The 20,715-nt window shown below is 44.6% G+C and overlaps 1 protein-coding gene across 7 annotated transcripts in view; it reads left to right on the plus strand.

The window, feature by feature from the left end:
• The window catches only part of RFFL (ring finger and FYVE like domain containing E3 ubiquitin protein ligase), a 29,931-nt gene that overhangs the window by 6,473 nt on the left and 2,743 nt on the right, over nucleotides 1-20,715 (plus strand). For 2 of the 7 annotated variants that reach the window (XM_053961065.1, XM_053961064.1), the window contains 6 exons: nucleotides 1,615-1,729; nucleotides 12,315-12,499; nucleotides 16,663-17,061; nucleotides 18,589-18,675; nucleotides 19,024-19,231; nucleotides 20,403-20,426. In XM_053961065.1, coding sequence (XP_053817040.1) covers nucleotides 12,320-12,499; nucleotides 16,663-17,061; nucleotides 18,589-18,675; nucleotides 19,024-19,231; nucleotides 20,403-20,426 — 898 coding nt within the window. In that variant the 5' untranslated portion in view covers nucleotides 1,615-1,729; nucleotides 12,315-12,319. Of the gene's footprint in view, nucleotides 1-1,614; nucleotides 1,730-6,008; nucleotides 6,451-8,140; nucleotides 8,293-12,314; nucleotides 12,500-16,662; nucleotides 17,062-18,588; nucleotides 18,676-19,023; nucleotides 19,232-20,402; nucleotides 20,427-20,715 lie in introns of those variants that run through there. The other 5 variants (XM_053961070.1, XM_053961066.1, XM_053961067.1 and 2 more) reach the window with 4 other exon arrangements.

The raw sequence follows: 20,715 nt of genomic DNA on the forward strand, positions 1-20,715 counted from the left end.
CCATTTATATCAGGTTTTCAAACAATGTGTTCAACTGCATATAATGAAGCCTTTTCATCCAACAGAATGTAGGCCAGAGCCCAGCCTGGGTCATGAAAGGCTTTACTTTGTGTGAGGGAAGTAAGATGATCATTCTTGGAATGAGGCCTGTCTCCCTCAGTGCTGCTCTGCCCAAAGCCAAACTCGCTTGGTCAGACATTGTTCTGGAGGCCTGAGCTTGCTTTTTTACTTCTGGATGTGGCTCTTAATAACATGAGCTAAAGCTTTCACTGCTCTGGCAGGAATAAGAGATGCAGGCTTGACATTAAATCTAATACATGGTGGTATTTCCTAAAAATTCCCCTAATGAAAGAAAATGTGAATATAAGGGTATAAACTGTTAATGTCCACTGTGTGCTTGACTGATCAGCCTTAATCCTTGATATTGCAGGAAACAGTCTAAATGTATTGACCTCAACTTCTAAGGAAAAGGGTTTTTTTACAACATGTATAAAAGATTTAAGATCTAAAATCCTTGTTTTTGTAGCCAGCAGTTTGACAGCATACTGCCTCCATCACACCTTAAGTCCCAAGAATGTTTGTCTTTTTTGTTTTGTAGTGTTTTTTTTTAAAGGCCACATTTGTCAGTAACACTTTTAAGTTGAAATGTCCCTTTAAGTAAAAACAAGCTTCCTTGTTCTGCATGTTGACCATAAATTTCATTGTGAACTGGGAAAGAGTTCAAACAAACAAAAAAAAAGCCACAAAAAAGGAACAGGACTTGCATTGTCTTTTGCACTTGTGTCAAACATGAATTTGGCCTAAAAACCATCTTGTTTTGTCCTGGTTTTTTTTTTATATTCTGTGTTGTAAAGCTGTTAGGATGTGCTGCAGAATTGCAAGGAGGTTGTTCGCTCACATTTCTTCCCTTAAGTGCCTCATTTCTATAAGCTCTGTAGTTCTCTGAAAGTATTTAATTCCATTATGAATACAGTACTGCTTTAAAGAAATGAAATATTGATTCCATTCCCTGATGGGGCATTATCTGTATTTTGCTTATGGAAAACTCAAGCACAGAGAACTGAAGTGGCCCAGACTCACAGAGCTGGAAATTGAAACTAAAAAATCCTCACCCTGAATTGTCCCACATTATTTATTTCATTACTAATCTGAAAATAACTACCCAATGATATTTTTTGAACTTTGGAGTTTAATTTTTTTTTTAATAGGAATATGTGGTATCTGACTTTGTTTGTGTAATCAAAAATGGGTCAGTTTCTGCTGAACTATTGAACTGAGAAGAGTAGAGTTTAAAAGAGAAGAAAGGTCATGCTGATGTTATCAGGTCAGTGGTGGAAAAGATTGTGTCATAGGGAGCCTCTTACTGACAGCAGTCCTGTCTGGTTGTGCTGAAATGTCAGATAAGTTGTTTGTTTGGGATCTGAGGACAGAAGTGAAGATGTTTTGAGTTTTTTTTTTAAAAAGTAAGTACTCTGTGTTGTTAGAGGGCTATGTGAAAGTACAAGACTGCTTAGTATGTTCCCAACCTCCACGATAGGTGATCTGGTTTTATTCTTCGTGCCCCAACACCAGGACTTTGTCTAATATAAAAATCTTGTCTGTCATTTTACAAAGCAAAAAACCTCCAGAATGGAAAGAAATGCTCCTGCCAGTTACAGAGAAGCAAAATGAAACTGACGGTGACGGTGCCTGCGTACTGCAAAGGTTGAAGAAAAAACCCCAATAGAAGGTGAATTAAAAAAACCCAACCAAAATGAAATAGATTTATTGGTTTCTAAACTCCAGTGATTTCTGGAGAACTGACTCACAATGTCTGAATGTCTGGGCTTGCCAGAAGCCTGCACTGTGACCCTGCTGGCTTGGGCCATATATGGGAAATTTTCCCTGTGTGACAAAGGTAGGGAATCCAGGAGATGCAGGTCCCTGGCTGAAGCTTTCCTTACCTGCTGTCCTCTCAGTCGTCAGTGAAAATACATTTTCTGGGTTGGATCCCACTGGGGTTCCACGTTCAGCACTTTCTGTTTGATCCCATGAATTGGGTGGGTTTAGGTGAGCTCTGCCATCAAAGGATGCCCGTCCTGCCTCTGCTGGTGCTGCACACAGGTGATTAAAAGGCTTGACAAAGAACTTAAATGTTCTGCCATAACTGATGTATAGAGATGTGGCAATAAAGGAGAATTACCTTTTTTGGATCATGGCTTTAGTTCCTAGAGACAAATGTTTACTTGAATGGTTTGTGAGCCCCTGTGTGAGCTCTTGCACAATCTCCTCAGGATGTACCCCCTCAACTCAGCAACCAAACCATGGGACCAGATGGCTGTTGGGTTTGTTCATGTTTCTGTTTGAATAAAGGCCAGATTTCAGGCTGCTTTGTTTTGGATTTCTCAGTCCTTAATGTTCCTGCAGAGATTGAGGCTGGAGGGGGAGAGGCACAGCAGTGGAACAAAGATGGTGGTGAAGGAACCCGTGTAGAAATTTCCAGCTCTAGAAATAAACACTGCAGATGGTTGGAAATGGACTTTTCCAAAACATCTGTCCCATTAATTCTGTAGAGAGTTCATGCTTGTCCTGCTGGCACACACTGGGTGCTAAGGCTTGAACTTTCCCTCAGTTTTCAAGCTCTTCTCCAGGCTGCATGTAAGCAATTCTGAATTTCAAATGCTTCCGTGCTAAATGGAGATTGGCACAAGAATAATATTTATGGAAATGCTTTAAGTGTGCAACTTCAAAGTCCTTCTCAAAGTTCCACCTGTATTAACTTCCTTCAGATGAGAGTGGGGTATTTTCCCTTGACCACAGATAGGTGACTAACCCATAAACAAACTCACTTTTTATCACACTATCTTTAGTTATCTCAAGAACAAAACCAGTCCTCAGGTTTGTATTCAACATCCTGGACCTTTTTTTAACTGCTGACTAATTTCTAACTATTTCTGCAGCCTGGGAGGGCAGAGCTTCCCACACCATGTCAGATGTGACGTGTGAGCTGGTCTGTGTATGTGTGTGCTGAAGGAGAAGATCTGCAGCTGCATTTTATTCTATTTCAGCACCTAGTTTGGATTTGAATTCAGACTAATTTGGAATAGGCATAGCTATGAAATGAGTCTGCAGTGTTTGTACTTGTTACAATGTGCCTCAGTTATATACATCCAGATCTGTTTCAGTCTAGCCAAATAAAAATTATCTTTTTTCAGGCTCCAGTTAAATAGGTTAGAGGTTGCCTGCCAGTCTGCACAGAGCTGTGGTGCATCCAGTCCTTCTGCATGTACACTTTTCCACTTGTATAAATTCCATGGGGTTTAGGTACATTTTCTACCAGCAGCTCCTGGAATAAGGTGGGGAGAAGAGTAGGTTTGGCATGTGAGGAATTTTGAGACTATATTTTGATTTTAGAAGTTTACTGGTTAAAAATAAACCCGTAGCTTGGCGTGACAAGTAATTTCCAGGATTTCCAACTGGTGTTGTAATTTATCAGCAAACACTCTCAATTCTGGGTACCTGAGACACAGTGATAGCCCAGAGTCTGTGGAGTTTTAGGGCCAATTGTAATCCCAGTTTCAGAGAAATTTAATGTGATTCTGGCTAGTCTTGTCCAATCCTGAGTTTGAGGAGCTGTCTCTGGATGATGCACCTCTCTCTTATCCTTTCAACTGCCTCCATATGCTTGTGCTGCATTCCAAAGCTGAACTGTTGTTGAATATGTAATTTATGTAGTTGTCATAATGAAACAAGATGTGTGACTGTAACCATAGGGATTCCAATGGAAATAGCTTGATCTCTTTTTACCTGAAGTAGGGAACTTGAGATGTGATAAAAATACAAATTAATATCCTTTCTCCTCCCCTTTTTTCCTCCAGCTCCCTGAATTCCCCCATTTAGGAGAAGGGTATAATTAAACCATCTGACAGTGGTTACCTTCTCCCATGGTGAAATCACCTTCCAGCAGAGGGGATTCCAAGCTGTTCCCTGGTTAAACTGTGGATCTGCTCCTGTTTGTTTGCAATACCCAACCACTGAAGTCACTGAGTCCACAGCAGTGTTTTACAGCACAGCAGAAACTTATTTTCAGCAAGGTTCTATTCTGGGCATTGTAAAATTTGCTGAGAGAGGGAGGTATTTGTAGTGTGGAGAGGAGGAGGAGGACTCCCTGAAAAGCTCCTGCTGTGCCTTTGGAGCCTCTTTCTGACTTCCAGGTGGGCACAGATCCAGGAAACCTCCCCCAGCTGTTGCCACGTGGCTGTCATGGAAGAGTGGTTGAGGTGGGTTTTGAGATGAAATCTGGATAGGATGGACCCTTCCTGGAGTAGGGCTGGTTAGGGAAGCTGCACAGTTATTTAAAAGTTCAGGTTTTCATTGAGAATTTATTGCTGTCTATTGGAATTACAGTTTTAGCAGTGACCCAGGCAGCTGAATCCAAGAAAACCTGTGAGGAAGGGAATGAATGGAGAGAAAAATCCAGCATGGAGCTTTTTTTCCATAATGTAAAGGACTGGTTGAGCTGGGAGGGGATAGTCTAGGATTCCTGGACTTCTCCTTGCTGAGGTTTTGGTGGAGAGATTCCACTTTCAGTGATACTTTTGGGTGTGAGGCTAAGGATAGAGACACATCCAGCCATGCAGGATGCTGGGAATGGTAACAAAACAGTACTCTGGAATCTTGCTTCTCCAGAGTCTCCTTTCTTCTCCTCCTGACTTGGTTCATGCTATAATTACAACTAACTTAATTCAGCCTTGCTGATGAATATCAAACCAGTGTGAAAGAGCACAGCAGCTTTTTGAATTGTTTTTCAGCATAAGAGGAGAGTGGAAGGGAGATAAGCCCGAGGTCACAGTATGTCCCTTGGGAACAGGTATGGGACTAAGGAATTGAGATAGACTGGGTAAGAAAAATAATTTTCTAAAATCACAATATTTCATTAATCACTTTGTTTTGGTTTCTGTTAACTTGCTGGGAGAATGTTACTGACTTGCAAAAGAAAAAGGCAGTTGACTTTCCATCTTGGCAGATGTCTCGAGACCTAATTACAATTAATAGCAAAAAGAGCTTTTTATCTAAGTATTTTTCAATATATAAAATGCAACTTCTGGTCAAAATAAACAGTTTATATTAAAATAATACTCACCCCAGGTATCCAGTTCCTTACAAAACAGGATTGCCAAGCTTCTCATGTTAAAATGGGGGAAATTTGGTGTTACTTGTGCTACAGAGGAGAGGGAAAGTGGGCAAGAATTGTATTTGCAATTCCAGGTGCAAAGCTGGGAGTCAAGTGAGAAGGTGTCTGTTTTGGAATTAGCTTTCTGAGCAATGCTCTATAAATCCCACAGCTTTCTGAAACCGTTTTCTCCATTTCAAATGGGAATTGCAGCTCTCTAGTTTCAAAGAGGTGCTTGAAGCTGAGATCCTTCATGCTTGTAACAGTGCTGGTGGGATTTCAGGTGGAGATCTGTCTGTAAACCTCCTGAACAGCATCAAGTGTTACTGGCAGTACTGATAAGCACTGCTGCAGCTGCAAAATGCTCTTGGAATACCTACTGGATTTTTTTCATGTATATAAGAGCTCATAATTTTCCTCTCAGCTAAGCCAATTTTCCAAGGGCTTACCTGGCAAATGGTCTGCTCAATGTAAACCAGGTTATAGCAGCATAAAAGGGGCTTTGTCTGCACGATGGTTTCCTCTGTACCACGCAAGTGGGAAGTGATTTTTGGTGCTACTCTGGGCTCAGCAGCAGTTGAAGGTGCTGGCGTTTCAGCAGAGCTGTGTGTGGCTGTGCTGAACGCCTGTGGCCCCATTCCAGCTTTTTTTTCCTGCTCTGCCTTGCACCCTGCCCCAGCAGGCTGCCCTGTTTACTCTCTGCTCTGTGGTAAATGGATGTCACTTCCTTCATTAAAATGCTGGTGCGTGGCCAGGTTCCCTTCCTCTGGGCTCGCACGCTCGGAGCAGCGGCGCTGCCGAATCCAGCTGTGTGCCACACTCCGGGATCTGCTCCTGCCTGGACTGTTGGGATCTGCTCAGCCTGCCGAGGTTCCCGAGCACACACACAGAGGAGGCTTTTGGAGACATCTCCAGGGTGGAGAAGCACAGGTGCAGCTGTGTTGAAGAGGGGCTGAAGATGGATTATTGCTGCTGGGCACAAGCTGCGCTTCCAGCCAGGGACTGCGCGCGTCCCATGGGGAAGGTGTAGGCAGCGTTTGGAATGGGGTGCCAGTGCCAGCCTGCTCTGGCCAGCCTCTGGACATGAGGATGTGGGTACTGTTCAAGGGCATCCCCTGATGTGCCTGGCAGTACAGGCACTCCTGGATGCACAGGATCACAACTAAAGGGACACAGAAGTCCTGGACACCCTGTTCTGAGCACTTGGTGCGGACTGACCTGAGCTCTCTGCTGTCAGTAGCTGACCAGGGCCTCACCTGAAGAGTTTTAAACTGACATCAAAGTTGCTGATCAGACTGGTGAGCAATTAAATGTTTGTCTTTGTTGCATATTTAGATGATTAGAGACGGGAAATATCTCCAGGCTTTTGAAAGGCACAGAACAAAATGGAAAAGTGTTTCCTCCTTCCATAACACAATTTCTTGTGTCTCTCCCACCTGAACACTCCTGTTTCTAGCTGTGATCCAGTGCTGGTATTTATTTACTCATTTTTTCAAGGTGTGCATGCTGTCACCTTGGGCAGGTGAATTAGTACCTTTAGTCATAAACATATTTTTTACCTATCCCTACATAAAAATCTGACAGTTTCAGTCCAGTTATTTTATACAGTAAATTAGATGTACATTCCTCATGACAGATTTGTGTCCCATCTCTTCCTTTTCTCCTGCTCTGTACTGGCTGAGACACCATGTCTGCAAATGTCATGCTCAGACTGGCAACCTGCTTCCTTCCCTTGTCCCTTCTGCAGGTGGCTCATTTGCTGACTTTTCCAGCTGTCCCAACATATGGCTGCTCCCATTTATCATAATTCAGGTCTGTGCCTGGGACAAAGGCTGATAAAAATAATACTTTGTGCATAAGTGGCATTTGAGCAGATTATTCTGTAGCTCTGTTATCAAGCAAGTACTGTTTTTTTGACCTTACTGTGAATTCATTTTGGAAGTGGTAGGTCATTAGTGAAACTAATTTTAGCAAGGCATTTCTTATCAGTGCAGGTTTGTTGAAATAAAAAAAAAAGTAGTAAATTATAACAATGAGCAATTGTGCAACACTATTAATGGGGCACCAATGTGGTTAACTCATTGAATACTTCAACCATTTCAAACAGCTTTCATCAAAATGAGATCTGATTCATTTTACAGGGGTTACAGCATGGATAAATAACAAAAATAGAAATTTTAAAAGAGACCTATCAATACATGAGTATTTTAAAGCCACAACATCTCTTTCTGGCCTCCTCAACAATTTCCTTGATCTTCAAGCTTCTAGAAGTGTCAGGAACTAATGATGTGATCAGCATTATTCCAGGGTTGGTGTGTTGTGTTGAAAGTTGTCTTACTGGTGTTGTGGAGGACACACAATCTGTTGTTGTAGAGCATCTGTAGCTGCTCACTGCAGGTCCTGAAGGCCCTAAGAAGGTTCTGAAGGGGGAAGGAAAGGAGGGTGTCTCTCGATGGATGAGGGGCAGAGAGGAGCTGGGTGGTTCAGGGAGGTGGAAAAGCAGCTCACTGTGGTGAGCAGAGGAGGTGTGAGGGCAGCTGTTGGGGCTGATGAGCAAAGAGCACTGCAGGGAAGCCAGCCCTGGCAGAGCTGTTCTCTTGCATCTCCCTCCCTTTTTGGCACCCAGCTCCATCTGCAGTAGCCTCAAGGGTCATCAGCCCTGTTGTTCCAGTGGTTAAAGGCCTCTCAGGAGCAGAACTACTTGCTGCTGTGGTTTCTTCTCGTGTGGGAGGAGAATCAGCTGCTTCTGGGAGCTCAGTTCCTTTTGATCCCTTGATTCAAGTGTCTCCTTGGTGCTGCTGCATTCCAGCTGCTGAATTCCTGAGCAGTCATGAAAAGCAGCCAGACCCAGTCCTCAAGAGCTTTATTATACAGAGCTGGAAGCTCATTGATTCTGAGATGTTCCTTTGCTTGCTCTAGTCCCTTGTTGTTTGTACTCTTAGGAAAATAAAGGGAGATTTTATATTCAAACACAGTTTCCTTCTGCAGCCACAGCCTATCCTTTGATGAAATCCAGGCAGCATGTGTAATAAATCCTGTGTGGAGGCTGTGATCCCTGATACTCCAGCTAGCAAGGTTATGGCAGTGATACTGCATATGGAGTGAGAACCTGAGTTCAAACACTTTTTTAAATGAAGATGGTAAGTCTAAGAATCCAAGCCTGCATTTTGAATCCTCTCTTCAACTATGTATGGGAGGAAAACTTTGACATCACTGGTATTTCCTTCAGAATTAAATTAATACAGAACTTGTGGTGTTGTGTAGAACGTGTTAATGAACTGGTGATGAAATGAATTTCACTCTCCTGTTTAAATCCAGTCAAGAGAGTCATGGCATGCACAGCTTCATACTGGAAAATATAAATAATCAAATCAATGAAAGCAGTCCAGCAGAGCATGGTGGAGTGCTGGCACCACTTTGTCCATGGGAAGCACCTCCCTGCCATTTATTTGATTTCTTCTGGCTTTCCTTAAAGCAACTGAACAAAGAGGATGAAACAGCCCCTTCCCAGGGTGCTGATTGCCATGTGGGTGGATGTGTTTGCAGGTCTGGGGTAGACTGTTTGATCTTGTGTCTCCACCCTTGATTAAACTCCCTCTCCCTTTGCCCTGGCAGATGCTCCAAGCACACCATGCACTTAGGATTTAGGGCAGGTGCTTTTTGGCTGCCAGCAGTCACTGTTGGGTGTCTGCCATGGAGCTTCCAGTTTGCCAAACCCAACTCAGCTGCGTGGCTCAAGCAGTTGTTTCTGTGGCTCCATGAGGCAGTACAGGCACCTTGTCCAAGGATAATGCTGCTATCAGTAGTGCCTGTAATGTCAGCTGTGCCAGTAAGTCCACATCTTTTATTCAAGATATTCCTGAAATCCATGCTGTCATTAAGTTTTCCAAGCTGTCACACTGTTATTAGCCAAGTTACTGTAAGTATTTTCCCAACCCTGGAGCACAACACATAAGTAGCTTTTTCTGCTGGGTTTTCTTTTGTCTGGGCATTAATTTGTCACTTTGGTGTAGCTGTGGAGCTCTTTGGGTGCAGAACAGCAGCTCCTTTGCAGGGAATTGACAGGATTTAGACAGGGCAGGACTCTCTGGTTCTGATCCTCAGACTGCCACATCTGTAACATCCATCCAATCCATCCATCCAATCCATCCATCCATCATCCATCCACCCATCCATCCATCCATCCATCATCCATCCATCCATCCAATCCATCCATCCAATCCATCCATCCATCCAATCCATCCATTCCATCCATTCCATCCAATCCATCCATCCAATCCATCCATCCATCATCCACCCATCCATCCATCCATCCATCCATCCATCCATCCATCCATCCATCCATCCATCCATCCATCCATCATCCATCATCCATCCATCCATCCATCCAATCCATCCCTCCATCCATCCATCCAATCCATCCATCCAATCCATCCATCCAATCCATCCCATCCATCCATCCATCCATCATCCATCCATCCAATCCATCCATCATCCATCCATCCATCCAATCCATCCAATCCATCCATCCATCCATCCATCCATCCATCCATCCATCCATCCATCCATCTCCTGGGGAAATGAGCAATTCCTGGACTGTGCTGACCATGTGCCTCCAGATGGGTAAGAAAATAAATAAGAAAATAATTTTGCTGTACAAACATTGTAGAGTTATCAAGGAAATTGTCATCCTGAAATTCCACTGAGGCATTCTGCTTGTAACTTGGAGTCCTCTGTCAGTGGCAGTGCTCATTTCCTTGGCTCTAAAGCTGATCCTGTCCAGAACAATGGAAAATCCCTCTTGAAGCAGCTACTGAATCTTACCTGTATTTCTTGCTGCTGTCTTAGTGCAGCTGTAGGCAGCTACAGAGGTGTTTTACATGTGTGCTCATTTTTATACCTTTGGAAAGATATTATGGATCAGAGGACAGTCCTGGTTGTTGTTTGTTTATGGGCATTTCCCTTCTATGCTTTTGTAGTTGAGCAGGATTAAGGTTCTTCTAAAGCAACATCTGAGCTTTTTGTTGGCCTTTTAATTCCTGGCAATCACAGAGCTCAAACCCCAGCTGAATGCTGAACTCTGTTTTATTTTATCCCAGTTTGTGCACTGCCTTGTGTTTTTCTTCCCAATGTTTGACATGTTGCAATGTTCCAGAGTGAATTAGTAGGCTGTCTTTTTTTAGGAAAATGAAGTTTTTGGGGGCAGGCAGTAGCATTTGTGTACTCTGTTATCGTGGGTGGCCTTCAGCTTGCAGGGGTCCTTGAAACAGGAAGGGAGCTTGAACTCTGGATGCAGTTTTCCACTGCTGTGGAGGCTGTGAATGCTTGTTGGACTGTGCAGCTTTCATGTTGTTTAGATTTGTGATTCCTAGGAACAAATTAAACCTCCAAAGAATGTGATTTCAAGTAGAAATTTTGTATTTGTGCAAAAGAAAGGCTCTGTTAACCTCTGAGTGGGACAGAGAGCTTGGAAATTAACATGCAGAGAGAAAAAGGGTAATTGTTTCTTTTATCTGTGCCATATAAAATTCGTGTTTGATTGCAGGGCAAAGCTAATAGAGATGGATGATAGATTATTTCTGTTTGTGCAGTGATTTCCTCCATGTATTTATTGGGATCTCATTGCCAGCCTAAGTGCAATCTGCACTGTTTATTGAGATGTGGGTGCCAGCCCAAGTGTCATTTCCACTGCAGCAATGAGCACATCAGCTCCAGCACGAATCCATGGTGTGAATGTGTAGATTTGCATTTAAACTCTGCAATGTGCTGAGCCTGCAGGGAGGGCTCCTGGCTGAGCTCACACTGTGGGCTTTGAAAGGCATCCCCAGGACAGCAGGGACTCTGACAGTCAAATTCAGCCAGGTTCTGAAAGGCTCAAAGATGCCACTAAAGCAGCAGATACTGGAACAGCACCAGAGTGCAAAAGCTTCCCAATTCAAGTACATCAGCCCCAAAGTTTCAGCACAGCTTAAAAAAGAACATATTATACCCAATAACCTTTAGGATTCCCTTCCTAGCCCCGTTCCCTTGGGAATCTGGAGTTTCACAGTGGCAATACTTACTGAGTAAAGAGCAATGAATTGGCTGTGTAGCTGAGAGATGTTTTATTTCCAGAAGTTTATAAAAATCAAGCAGTTGCTGAACGCTATCAGGGAGCTGATTTTTAAGACATAAAAGAAACAGTTCAGGAGCTCCCATGTGAGAGCAGAAATGCAGAGGAGGCAATTTGCATTCAGTTTACCCATACGTGATGACACATGGTGTGTGCTCCAGAAACTGAATGCCCAGATGAATTCAGATTTCTTTGTAAACTCCCAAAAGCAAGTTTATAGCAGTGTGTTTCTGGAATATTGCAGCAGAGGTGGTCTAAGAAGACTTTGGAACTGAGTATTTTGCACTGGACTGCGTTAGGATTTTTGGTAAGAGTGTGTGTGTGTAATGTGTGTATACATATAAAATTTAACTTGAAAAAATACACAATTTGATTTTGCGTCTCAGCTGCAGTTGTTTTCCCAAGCAAGTTACCAAAGCCATTATTTGATTTTCTTACATTACTGACATTGACCTGCTGTGTGATGTTAGCCTTGTAATGCTGTAAATTCAGTCTAGAACTGCAGTGTGTGAAATCAGTGGCTGGGCTGTCCTTGCTTTTATTTTATCTTTCTGGATTTGTAGCTGTAAATCTGTAGAGGGATATAGGATAAAGCTGAGGAATAGCCATCTATGATCCTGCTGCTGATTTTATTTAACTGTTCTGTGCCATACAATTTGAGGTTTTATGTTCTTTTCCTGATGCATTATTACATCCTGATAAGTGTTACAGCTTATGTGAAATAGAAACAGCCTGTTACAGCAAACTCGGAATCTGATATAGCCAAGTGGAACATAAATGTTATCTTATCTTCACTGTAGTCTCTTAACTCTATGAAGTTCCAGTAATAAAGTTCTTTTGATCTTTATTTGTCCCTTTTCACCAAGCTGCATCGTGCTGGACCCCACAGGTGTGGGGTTTGTGTGCACTTGTCAGAGGAAGGATCAAAGCTGACAAACGTGCTGTTGAAAATGACCCATGGGTGGGCACTGACCTGCATTTCCTGCTTTGTTGTCACCTCAGCTGCCAGCCTGTGTCCCTGCCAGCTCTGACAGGTGTTTTCCCTGGCAGGTACTATGTGGGCGAGCTGCTGTAACTGGTTCTGTGTGGATGGCTCCCCTGAGGAGATGCAGCCGCCGGCGGCAGCCCGAGCCCAGGCCTATTCCAACCCTGGCTACAGCTCCTTCCCCTCTCCCACTGCTTCTGAGCAGAGCTGCAAAGCCTGTGGGATGCACTTCGACAGCTCCTCCAGCAAGGTGAGTCCTGAGCCTGCCCTGCCAGGCCAGCTGCCTTCATTTAGTTACAGACACACATTTTAGACACATATCCTCAGATCTGGACATTCCCTATGGGAGAAGACAGCTCACCTTGGTTCTGGGTCTTCAGTCATTCTGTCACAATTAACAGGCATCATTAATGGGACTGGAAATCCTTCAGCAGACTTCCTCAATGAGAAAGCCAAACTTTCTGACATGCTGACAATCACTTAGAGAAGCATTAACATGAGCATAAGTTATTAAATTTCTTATTTAAAAGCACTAATGTCCTTTAAAAATAAATATTGTGGCAAGAAGTTTAATAATGTTTGTGCTTTCAGTACAGGAAGATCTTCCTGCCTGTTTTGCAAACTATTATTGCTCAAACTAAAAGCCAGTGAAGTTTTTTGAGGGTGTGTGTAGAACTGCTGAGCAAAAATAGCCCCAGACCAAACCCAGATCAATTTTATTTTACTTGTAAACTTGATTTGTGGGTATATAAATGCCAAAATAATTGGTACCACAAGACTTAATTTGACAGCAAACCCTGCCTGGGGCATATAAAGGACATGGTGGGTCCTTTAATGCTGCTTGAAAATGTTCCAGTGAGGAAAATTGTTCTGTGTCCACACTCTGTGGCTTAAGTAGTGTCTGATCTATAGTTACTGAACTTAAGTATGTGAGAATTTAAAAATAATGGTGAATTCTGACCACAGCCCTTTTAGATTATATGGGAAAGTTCATAAATTGGTTTTCCTTGCACTTTTTATTTATGCACGAGCACACACATCTGAGGAATGGTGGGTCTTGGCAGAGCTGCTGCTTTCTACTCCCAGGGCAACAGGGATGGTGATGCATTTTTGCACTGAGAAGTGCAGTTGCTTCAGGAATCAAACTCTGGTGATAAATTGTGGGGTGTGTGAGTGTGCTGAGACTTCTCCTGGTGCTGGGTCAGCTGCAGTGGGGCCCTCCCTGCTCGTGACTCTGTAATGTTGTCTTTGACATTGTCCTCATTAAGTCACATGTCCTCACAAATACTTGTGGAGAGAATTACCCTGGACCCAGCACTTGCTATTGGACATGGTTGCAAACAATGGATGGAGATAATTCTGAAATGAAACCATTTCAGGCAGTTGTGAGCTCAACAGCAGAAGCACAGCCCTGTTTTCCCCAGTATCTAGCTCCTAAATACCTGTTCTGTATGAGCTGCCCTTAGAGCAGTGTCTTGTACAGAGCCATCAATGGCTCCAGCTGAGCTCTCTGGCTCAGAGAGGAGAGGGAATGCTCTGGTGCACAAATTGTAGAGGATCTGCTGAAGCTGTTGAAAACATTCCTGCCCTCAGCAGCTTCCCCCTTTTCCTGTGGGATCTGGTGGCTGTAGCTGTGCTCGTGTCCAGCTGCTCCTGCTCCAGGCTGTCAGGGAAACTGAAGTTTATATTCTGTATTCAAATGGGGGCTCCCAAACCTCCTCCCACCTTCCTGCTGCCCCAGCTCCTGAGCAGTGATCTCTGGGGGTGACTGGAGCCCCGTGCTGCAGGTGGGAATGCTGGAACAGCTGCAGGAGGGGCTGCCAGAGCTCTCCCATCAGGTCTGTGAGGGAGTGAAAACATCCCTTAGAACACACTGGTGTGTTTGTCAGCCACAGGAATTCCTCAGTGCTGTTCCTCTGGAGGGAGCAGGGTAAGAAATCTCACTGTGCTGCAAGGACAGCATGGAAAACTGCATTCTCTCATGGGAGGGGCAGCACCTTTGAACTCCAGTGTCCAGTTAATGTTTATTCTGAAATACAGGGGATAAAAATTAAATCTTTCTGCTATCCTTGGTGACCATCAGGATAGCCTAGATTGCTTTAAAAAAGCCCAAACCCAACAAACCAACAAAAACTCCCCACATAAAGCATTTCAGGGCTGTCTGACCATGCTGACTGTGCTGTCAGTGAGCAGCAGTCAGATGTGGCCTGACCTTTTAGGAAAGTTTTAATGTACAACAACATTTGAAACTAATCCTTCTGAAGAACACAGTGCCTTGAATTAATGCCCTTTCAGTCAGAGCTCAGTGAAGCTGTAAGAGCTGCATGATGCTGAGATGTAGCCAAAATGTCCATGTTTAAACACTTGGTGCTCAGATACAGGCTGGGGAGGTTGTTCTTTCCCTCTGAAGATAAATCCTAGTGCTGAGCTGCTAAGTCAGAGACATGCCTGGCTTTATTTTCACTTCCCAAATGTATTTTTTGATAACTGAGGCAGGATTACTGTTAATTACAAGGACGTGTTTGATAGAAGAGCCCTTGTGCTGTGTTTGCTTTGTGGCACCTCAGGATGGGAGTGCTCAAGTAGGGCTTTTCTGGCTGGTGGAAGGTCCTTGGCAATACAGGGGCTCCCTTTGGAGCCAGTTTGGCAACCTGCAGGTCATGGAGAGACTTCCCCTGCCAGAGAAAAGTGGGGCTGCTTCAGGGTTTTGGGTTGTTTTGTGCATTTTTGTGTTGTTGGGTGTTGGGGTTTTTAAATCTCAATTAATCTGATTTCTCCCATGTCAGAGATGGGGGATTCAGAGGACAAGTGTTACCAACAGGGTGATTTCCACTTCTCTGCCTTTGTGGATTTGTTTTGTTCCCCTGCTCTAGGCATGCAAAGCTATCAGTTCCTGTCTCTGCCCTGAAAATTTCCTGAGGAACAGGATTGCTCCTGCAATCACAGGGTCGCAAAAAGTCAATTACATATTAATTTTTTTATGGTGATGAAGTTAAGGAAAACTCCTCCAAACTGGATGTTCTGTGGAAATTGCCCTTCCTGCCTTGCTTTGTGATTAGTGAAAGTTGCTTTTCCTTGGCAGGCCCCCAAACAGCAGTTTTGAGATAAGTTTCAAGAGTTTCTCTCTGTGGTAGAAATGTTCATGTCTTAAAATGCTTGAGCAGGAAATTGGGATTCTTTCCAGTAAGTGTCACTGTGAGTGTAGTACAGGCTCTAAATGAGAGGCCTGGAGGTGTTAACTGGGGAGCAGGGAGGGTTTCAGGCTGAAAAGGGGATCAGAAAGAGCTTTTGTAAGCAAGTGGTATATTTACACCCTGTAAAACATCTGCTTTCTTTCAGCTGGGATGTTCTTCATTCACTAGAGCAGTTCATAAACCAGTTTTTTGTCTTTGAGTTTGTATTTATTACTTCTCCAACTCCACCTTGTGTGTTTTTTCTTGCACAGCTCTGAAGGATCAGGATGTCAGGATTTCACAGAGGTGCTTGGCTTCTCTGAGGCTGTGAATTGTCATTTTCAACCAGCACCGAAACCACTTCTTTCTTCCCTCAGGACTTTTTAACAGGCACGGAATGTGGCTGTTCTGCTGCTATTCCTATTGGGAAATGTAGAATTTGCCTTCCAAAGGGTTGAACAGTCAATTTTCTGCAGAAGTCAACATGGACTGTGAGTGCTGAGTGACAAGATCAGAGCCAGTATCAAATAGAAACATTTAACAACAGAATTCAGTCTGTAAAGTTTTTAACTGTCTGGGGCATAATATTTCCAAAACTTCCAACACTTGCTGTCCAGCACTAACTGGTATGAAGTGTGCATATTGTTTTCAAAATAAGCTATTTTTGTATAAATAAATGTCAGATTCTTTGATGTCTGTGAGATCTGGCTGTTCCCTGTCCCTCTTATGGTGATACCAAGATTCATTCTGTGATTGCAGCAAATTGGAGGGAAAAAAAAAAGGAGGGAGGAATGTCATTCATAGAAGGTATTTATGAAAGAGAAATGTTTTTAACTAGTTCCTTCAGTGCTGGAGCTTCTTAATGCACAGAGCAATGTGCACAACTAGCTGGAATTCACTCACAAGTCTGCTGCCTCCATCTCCTGATTTCCTCTGGCTTAAACTGCATGAGCAGGTGCAGAAAATTCCTGTCGTGTGAGGGAATCTTGTCAGGATATCACATTTCATTCTGGGTAAATGGAGTTGGAATGGAACTGAGAAACCTGGTGATTGCTCAGGGATCAATCCTTTTCCTCCTCTAGGAACACGGGTGACCACTTGGCACTTTTTCGTGCATTGGAGGGTTTTGGGTGTGCTTTAAGAGCAGCGGCTCGGCCGGGAGGGGAGCGCTGCCTGCAGCGCCGTGTGCTGCTGGCACAGGGCACGGGCTGGCTCTGACTCCTTCCCCTCTCTTTCCCAGCACATCTGCTTGGACTGTAAGAAGAACTTTTGCACGTCCTGCTCAAACCAGCCCGAGGATGGGCCCCTGCTCTGCCACCTCTGCCAGCGCTTCCGAGCCACGGCTTTTCAGCGGGAGGAGCTGATCAAGATGAAGGTGAAGGATCTGCGAGATTACTTGGCCCTCCGAGAGATTTCCACAGAGTTCTGTCGTGAAAAAGAGGACCTGGTATTCCTGATCCTTGGCCAGCAGCCTGCAATTACCCAGGAAGATCAGATAAGAACAAACACATTTAATACCAGTGAACAGCAAGGCTTTGTGAGTCACCCCCCAACCAACCTGGCCTCTCCTACCTCACACGATGAGTCCTCAGTGTCTGCAGATCCCATCTCAAGTTCAGAAGCTCAGGAACACCAACAGGTACAATCTCTGGCCAGAACCATCTTTTGCAAACTCATTCATCTCCATTTTTGCATTAACTACTAGGATGTTGCATGTGGTTTTGCTGTGTAAAGCTGTGACTTGCTGTCAGTAACTTTGATGTGCTGTTCATTATGGAATTTAATTTGGTGGGCAGTGCTGAGTATCTCGAGCATTCACTCTCAGAACATCATCACTGCTCTGGGATGTGTTTTCTCTGGTGCTCTGGTCCACACTTCCATTGCCACAAGATGCTCCTGTGATTGCTTCCTTTGGTGCTTGCTGATGGCTTCTGGCACATGTTTGTAGGTGTAATTAAGTAGTTGATACTGTTCTTTAATTCCTGTGCCAGATAACAAGGACAGCCTAAAGCAGTTTCGGATCTGGAACTGATCAGAGGTGATGGGGGATGGGTGAGGTTTGTGGTGGCTCCTGCACTCAGATCAATAGAAGACAAACCCTGAGTCTGTTGCCAAGTCTTGGTTTATGATGAACCTGCAGTTCTGATGAACCTCGGCAGGGGCATTTGAGTTTAATTATTTTTTATTGACCTAGCTTTGTTTGTCTTTCTGCTCTCTGCTAAGGAAAGTTTACTCAGTGTTTGACATCTGCTCCTTGTCCTGTTACAAAGTTAATGGATGTATTCAGTTCCCTGTGGGCCAGAGCTGTGAAAATGTGTGTACCTTCTGCTTCCTCAGCAGATTTATCTAGTTCAAAAGAAGAGCTTTCCTGGGAGAATGTTTTTCACAAATCATTAAAAGGCATTTTCATTCCCTGGTTTTCTGGATATTGCCATTCCAGTTTTTACCAGCTCTGCTGTCTTCCCTCACTGCCCCATGATACATTTCAGCTTCTTGTCTTGACTTGCATGACATGGTGCTGCAGTTCAGGCTCTTTGATCCTGATTGTTATTCTTGGGCTCTGTAAATATTAACAAGTCCCCAGTTGGATAAGTGGGATGGTAACGTTACAGTCTCTTTGTCAGAGGGAACAGTGGCTGCTGGGGGTGAGTCAGCTGAAATTACACTGCTCATTTGATCAAGTTCAAAGCAACTGCCCAGCTTTTCTCCTCCAGCTCTGTTGCTGCTGCTCCCTCACTCGGTGTCTCCTGTTTGCCCACTCCAGACCCCACCTGAGGAGGTGTTTGCCTGGTTACTGTGAAGCTCTGAGCTGTTAGAGGAGGGTTCTGCAGAGCCTTGCACTGAGAGCTCTGCCTTCACACCACAGCACCCTGTGACCCCCAGGGAAGGACTGCACATACACACTTAAAACTTGGTGTATACATTTGGTCTCCTCCTGATCCAGCCTGGAGTTCTGTACTGGGGCTTTAAAGGCTTTTAAAGGCTCAGCTTCAGCGAGTGTTACTTTGTGGGAGTGCTGCACAGGGAAAACCCTCTGTGAGTGTGCCTGGCTTGTGCCTTGTCCTGCCTGTGTCCTTCCAGAGGTCAGGGACTGCAGTGACACTCTCCTGGAGTTGATTTCCCTCCAGAAACCCACAGCTGGTGAAAGCTTCATTTCCTCTTCCAGGCCAATGGCCATGTGCCTCCGAGCCCAGCCTGTGGAACAGCAGCTGAGAATGCAGCAGAAGAAGCAGCAGCAGAGGATGAGATACAGGTTTGTGTGTCCTGGAACTGGATGGCAGGGAATATCAGGTTTGGATATATACCAGGGCTGGATTTGCTACCAGACATGAACAGTAACTGAGACTGACCTAACCAAATCAACCCCTTCTGTAGCATCATCTTGTCCTCCACATACAGAAAGAACTGGTGTCACTTGGACACCATGGCAGAAATTATTAAGTTCTATCTCAAGATTTGTGTTTCTGGTAGATGAATTCAGAGTAGCCACTTCTCTGTACATCCAAACCTGAACTCCTGCTAACACACATGCTGGAAGCTGATTGATATCATAGTTCAAGGTGTTGAGGGCAGGAATGATTCCCTCTTTGCTCCCTCCCAGTCGAGTGACTCCGAGGATAACCTGGTGCTGGGCAGGAAGGCCTCCCTGTCTGACCTGACGAGCGTCGGGGACATCAACGCGCTCTCCGTGCGGCAGCTGAAGGAAATCCTCGCCCGCAACTTCGTCAACTACAAAGGCTGCTGTGAGAAGTGGGAGCTGCTGGAGAGGGTCACTCGCCTCTACAGAGAGAAGGACCTTCAACATCTAGGTGAGAGACTTGGCAAATGTGGGCCTGTTTTCCAGGTGTAGCCTTTTATGGACAGCTGTACAAGGAAATAGAACTTACCTGACATTTCTGGTGCAGCAGAGTAAGGAGAGAGTGTTTTGTCCAGAGTGAAAGGAGCTGAGCTCTGCTCACCACTCCTTCTTGTTGTTTGAGGAGAGAGTTCTGGGAGCCCTGCAGCAGCAGCACAAGGGCTGTGCATCCTTCACCCTTGGTGTTGTGCATGCCCCCAACAGATCCCACTGGGATCACCCTCACAGCAGCTGGTGGGTGGCTGTACACGACTGGATATGCTGAGCTCTTATCTCCTGGCTTGTGGTACCTGGCAAAGCCAGCAGGGAAATGCCCTGCCCAGGCAGGAAACTGCCACCAAAGAGCAGCTGGGAGATTCAGGGCATGTGCTCAGAGCAGTGGCTCCAAGGGCTGCCCAGCTGTGGGTAGCTGGGGTTTCACTCTCTTACCACCAGAATGTTCCTGGGCCTGCACAGGTGGCTGTGAGGGGACACAGGTGTGTAGAGAATACATCTGGCTTGATTTTTCAGGTGCCAGTTTGCACTTTGAGGGGATTCCTTAAAAAATACACATATTTGTAAGTTACATGAGAAACTTACTTTAACACTTAGATTTCATACATTTGTTTCTCAGTGCTGTCCAAAACAGTGTTGTTTTCTTAAACATGTCTCTCTAGGCTTTGTCTTCTATGGATGATCCAAGATTTAAGACAGCAATTTTGGGGTTACATTCTCTCTTGTGCTTTTGATGCAATATATCCTTTTCTTTCACTCACTCTGTGTCTGTGTTCAATCACTTGGTGATTGTGTAGCAGCAGAGGTACTGGCACTGGCACGAGGGGCTGCTGCAGGTGCAGCACTGGGAAGCCAAACTCTGCACACATTCCAAGGCTGTCTTAAAAATGGAGAGATCCCTTTGGATCCTTTATCTCTGAGAAGCTTTAACAGTTCTGTAAGCTCAGTATTGGAGAAAGTTCTTGTCAGTTGAACCTCTCTTGATCAGAGCCCAGCCTGAACCTGCCATGGTGATCAGCAAAAAGCAGTTTTGGTTTAGCAACTCCCTCAAGGTTTTCAGCCCCTGCCTGGTATCACTGGTCTCCCAGCTTTTCAGATTCTCACCAAATCCCTCTCTTCTTCTGTTGCAGTTTTGGACACTGATGATCAAACTGGTGAGTGAGATCCTTAATCATGGAGTTGTTTATTGGGAAAAACCCTCCAAGATCCAGTCCAACCAGCACTGCCAAGGCCACCCCTAAACCATGTCCCCAAATGCCACATCTGGCATGGCTGTTAAATCCCCCACTTCCTGCCAGGGTTGTTTATGCCACCACTGCCCTGAGCAGCCTTTTCCAGAGCTTGACAACCCTTTTGCAAATGGATATCAGGAAAAATTTCTATCTAAACCTCCCTGGCACAACTTGAGGTCATTCCCTCTTGTGCTGTTACTTGGGAAGAGAT

The sequence above is a fragment of the Vidua chalybeata genome, chromosome 20 (assembly GCF_026979565.1).
Source record: "Vidua chalybeata isolate OUT-0048 chromosome 20, bVidCha1 merged haplotype, whole genome shotgun sequence".
NCBI lineage: Eukaryota > Metazoa > Chordata > Aves > Passeriformes > Viduidae > Vidua > Vidua chalybeata.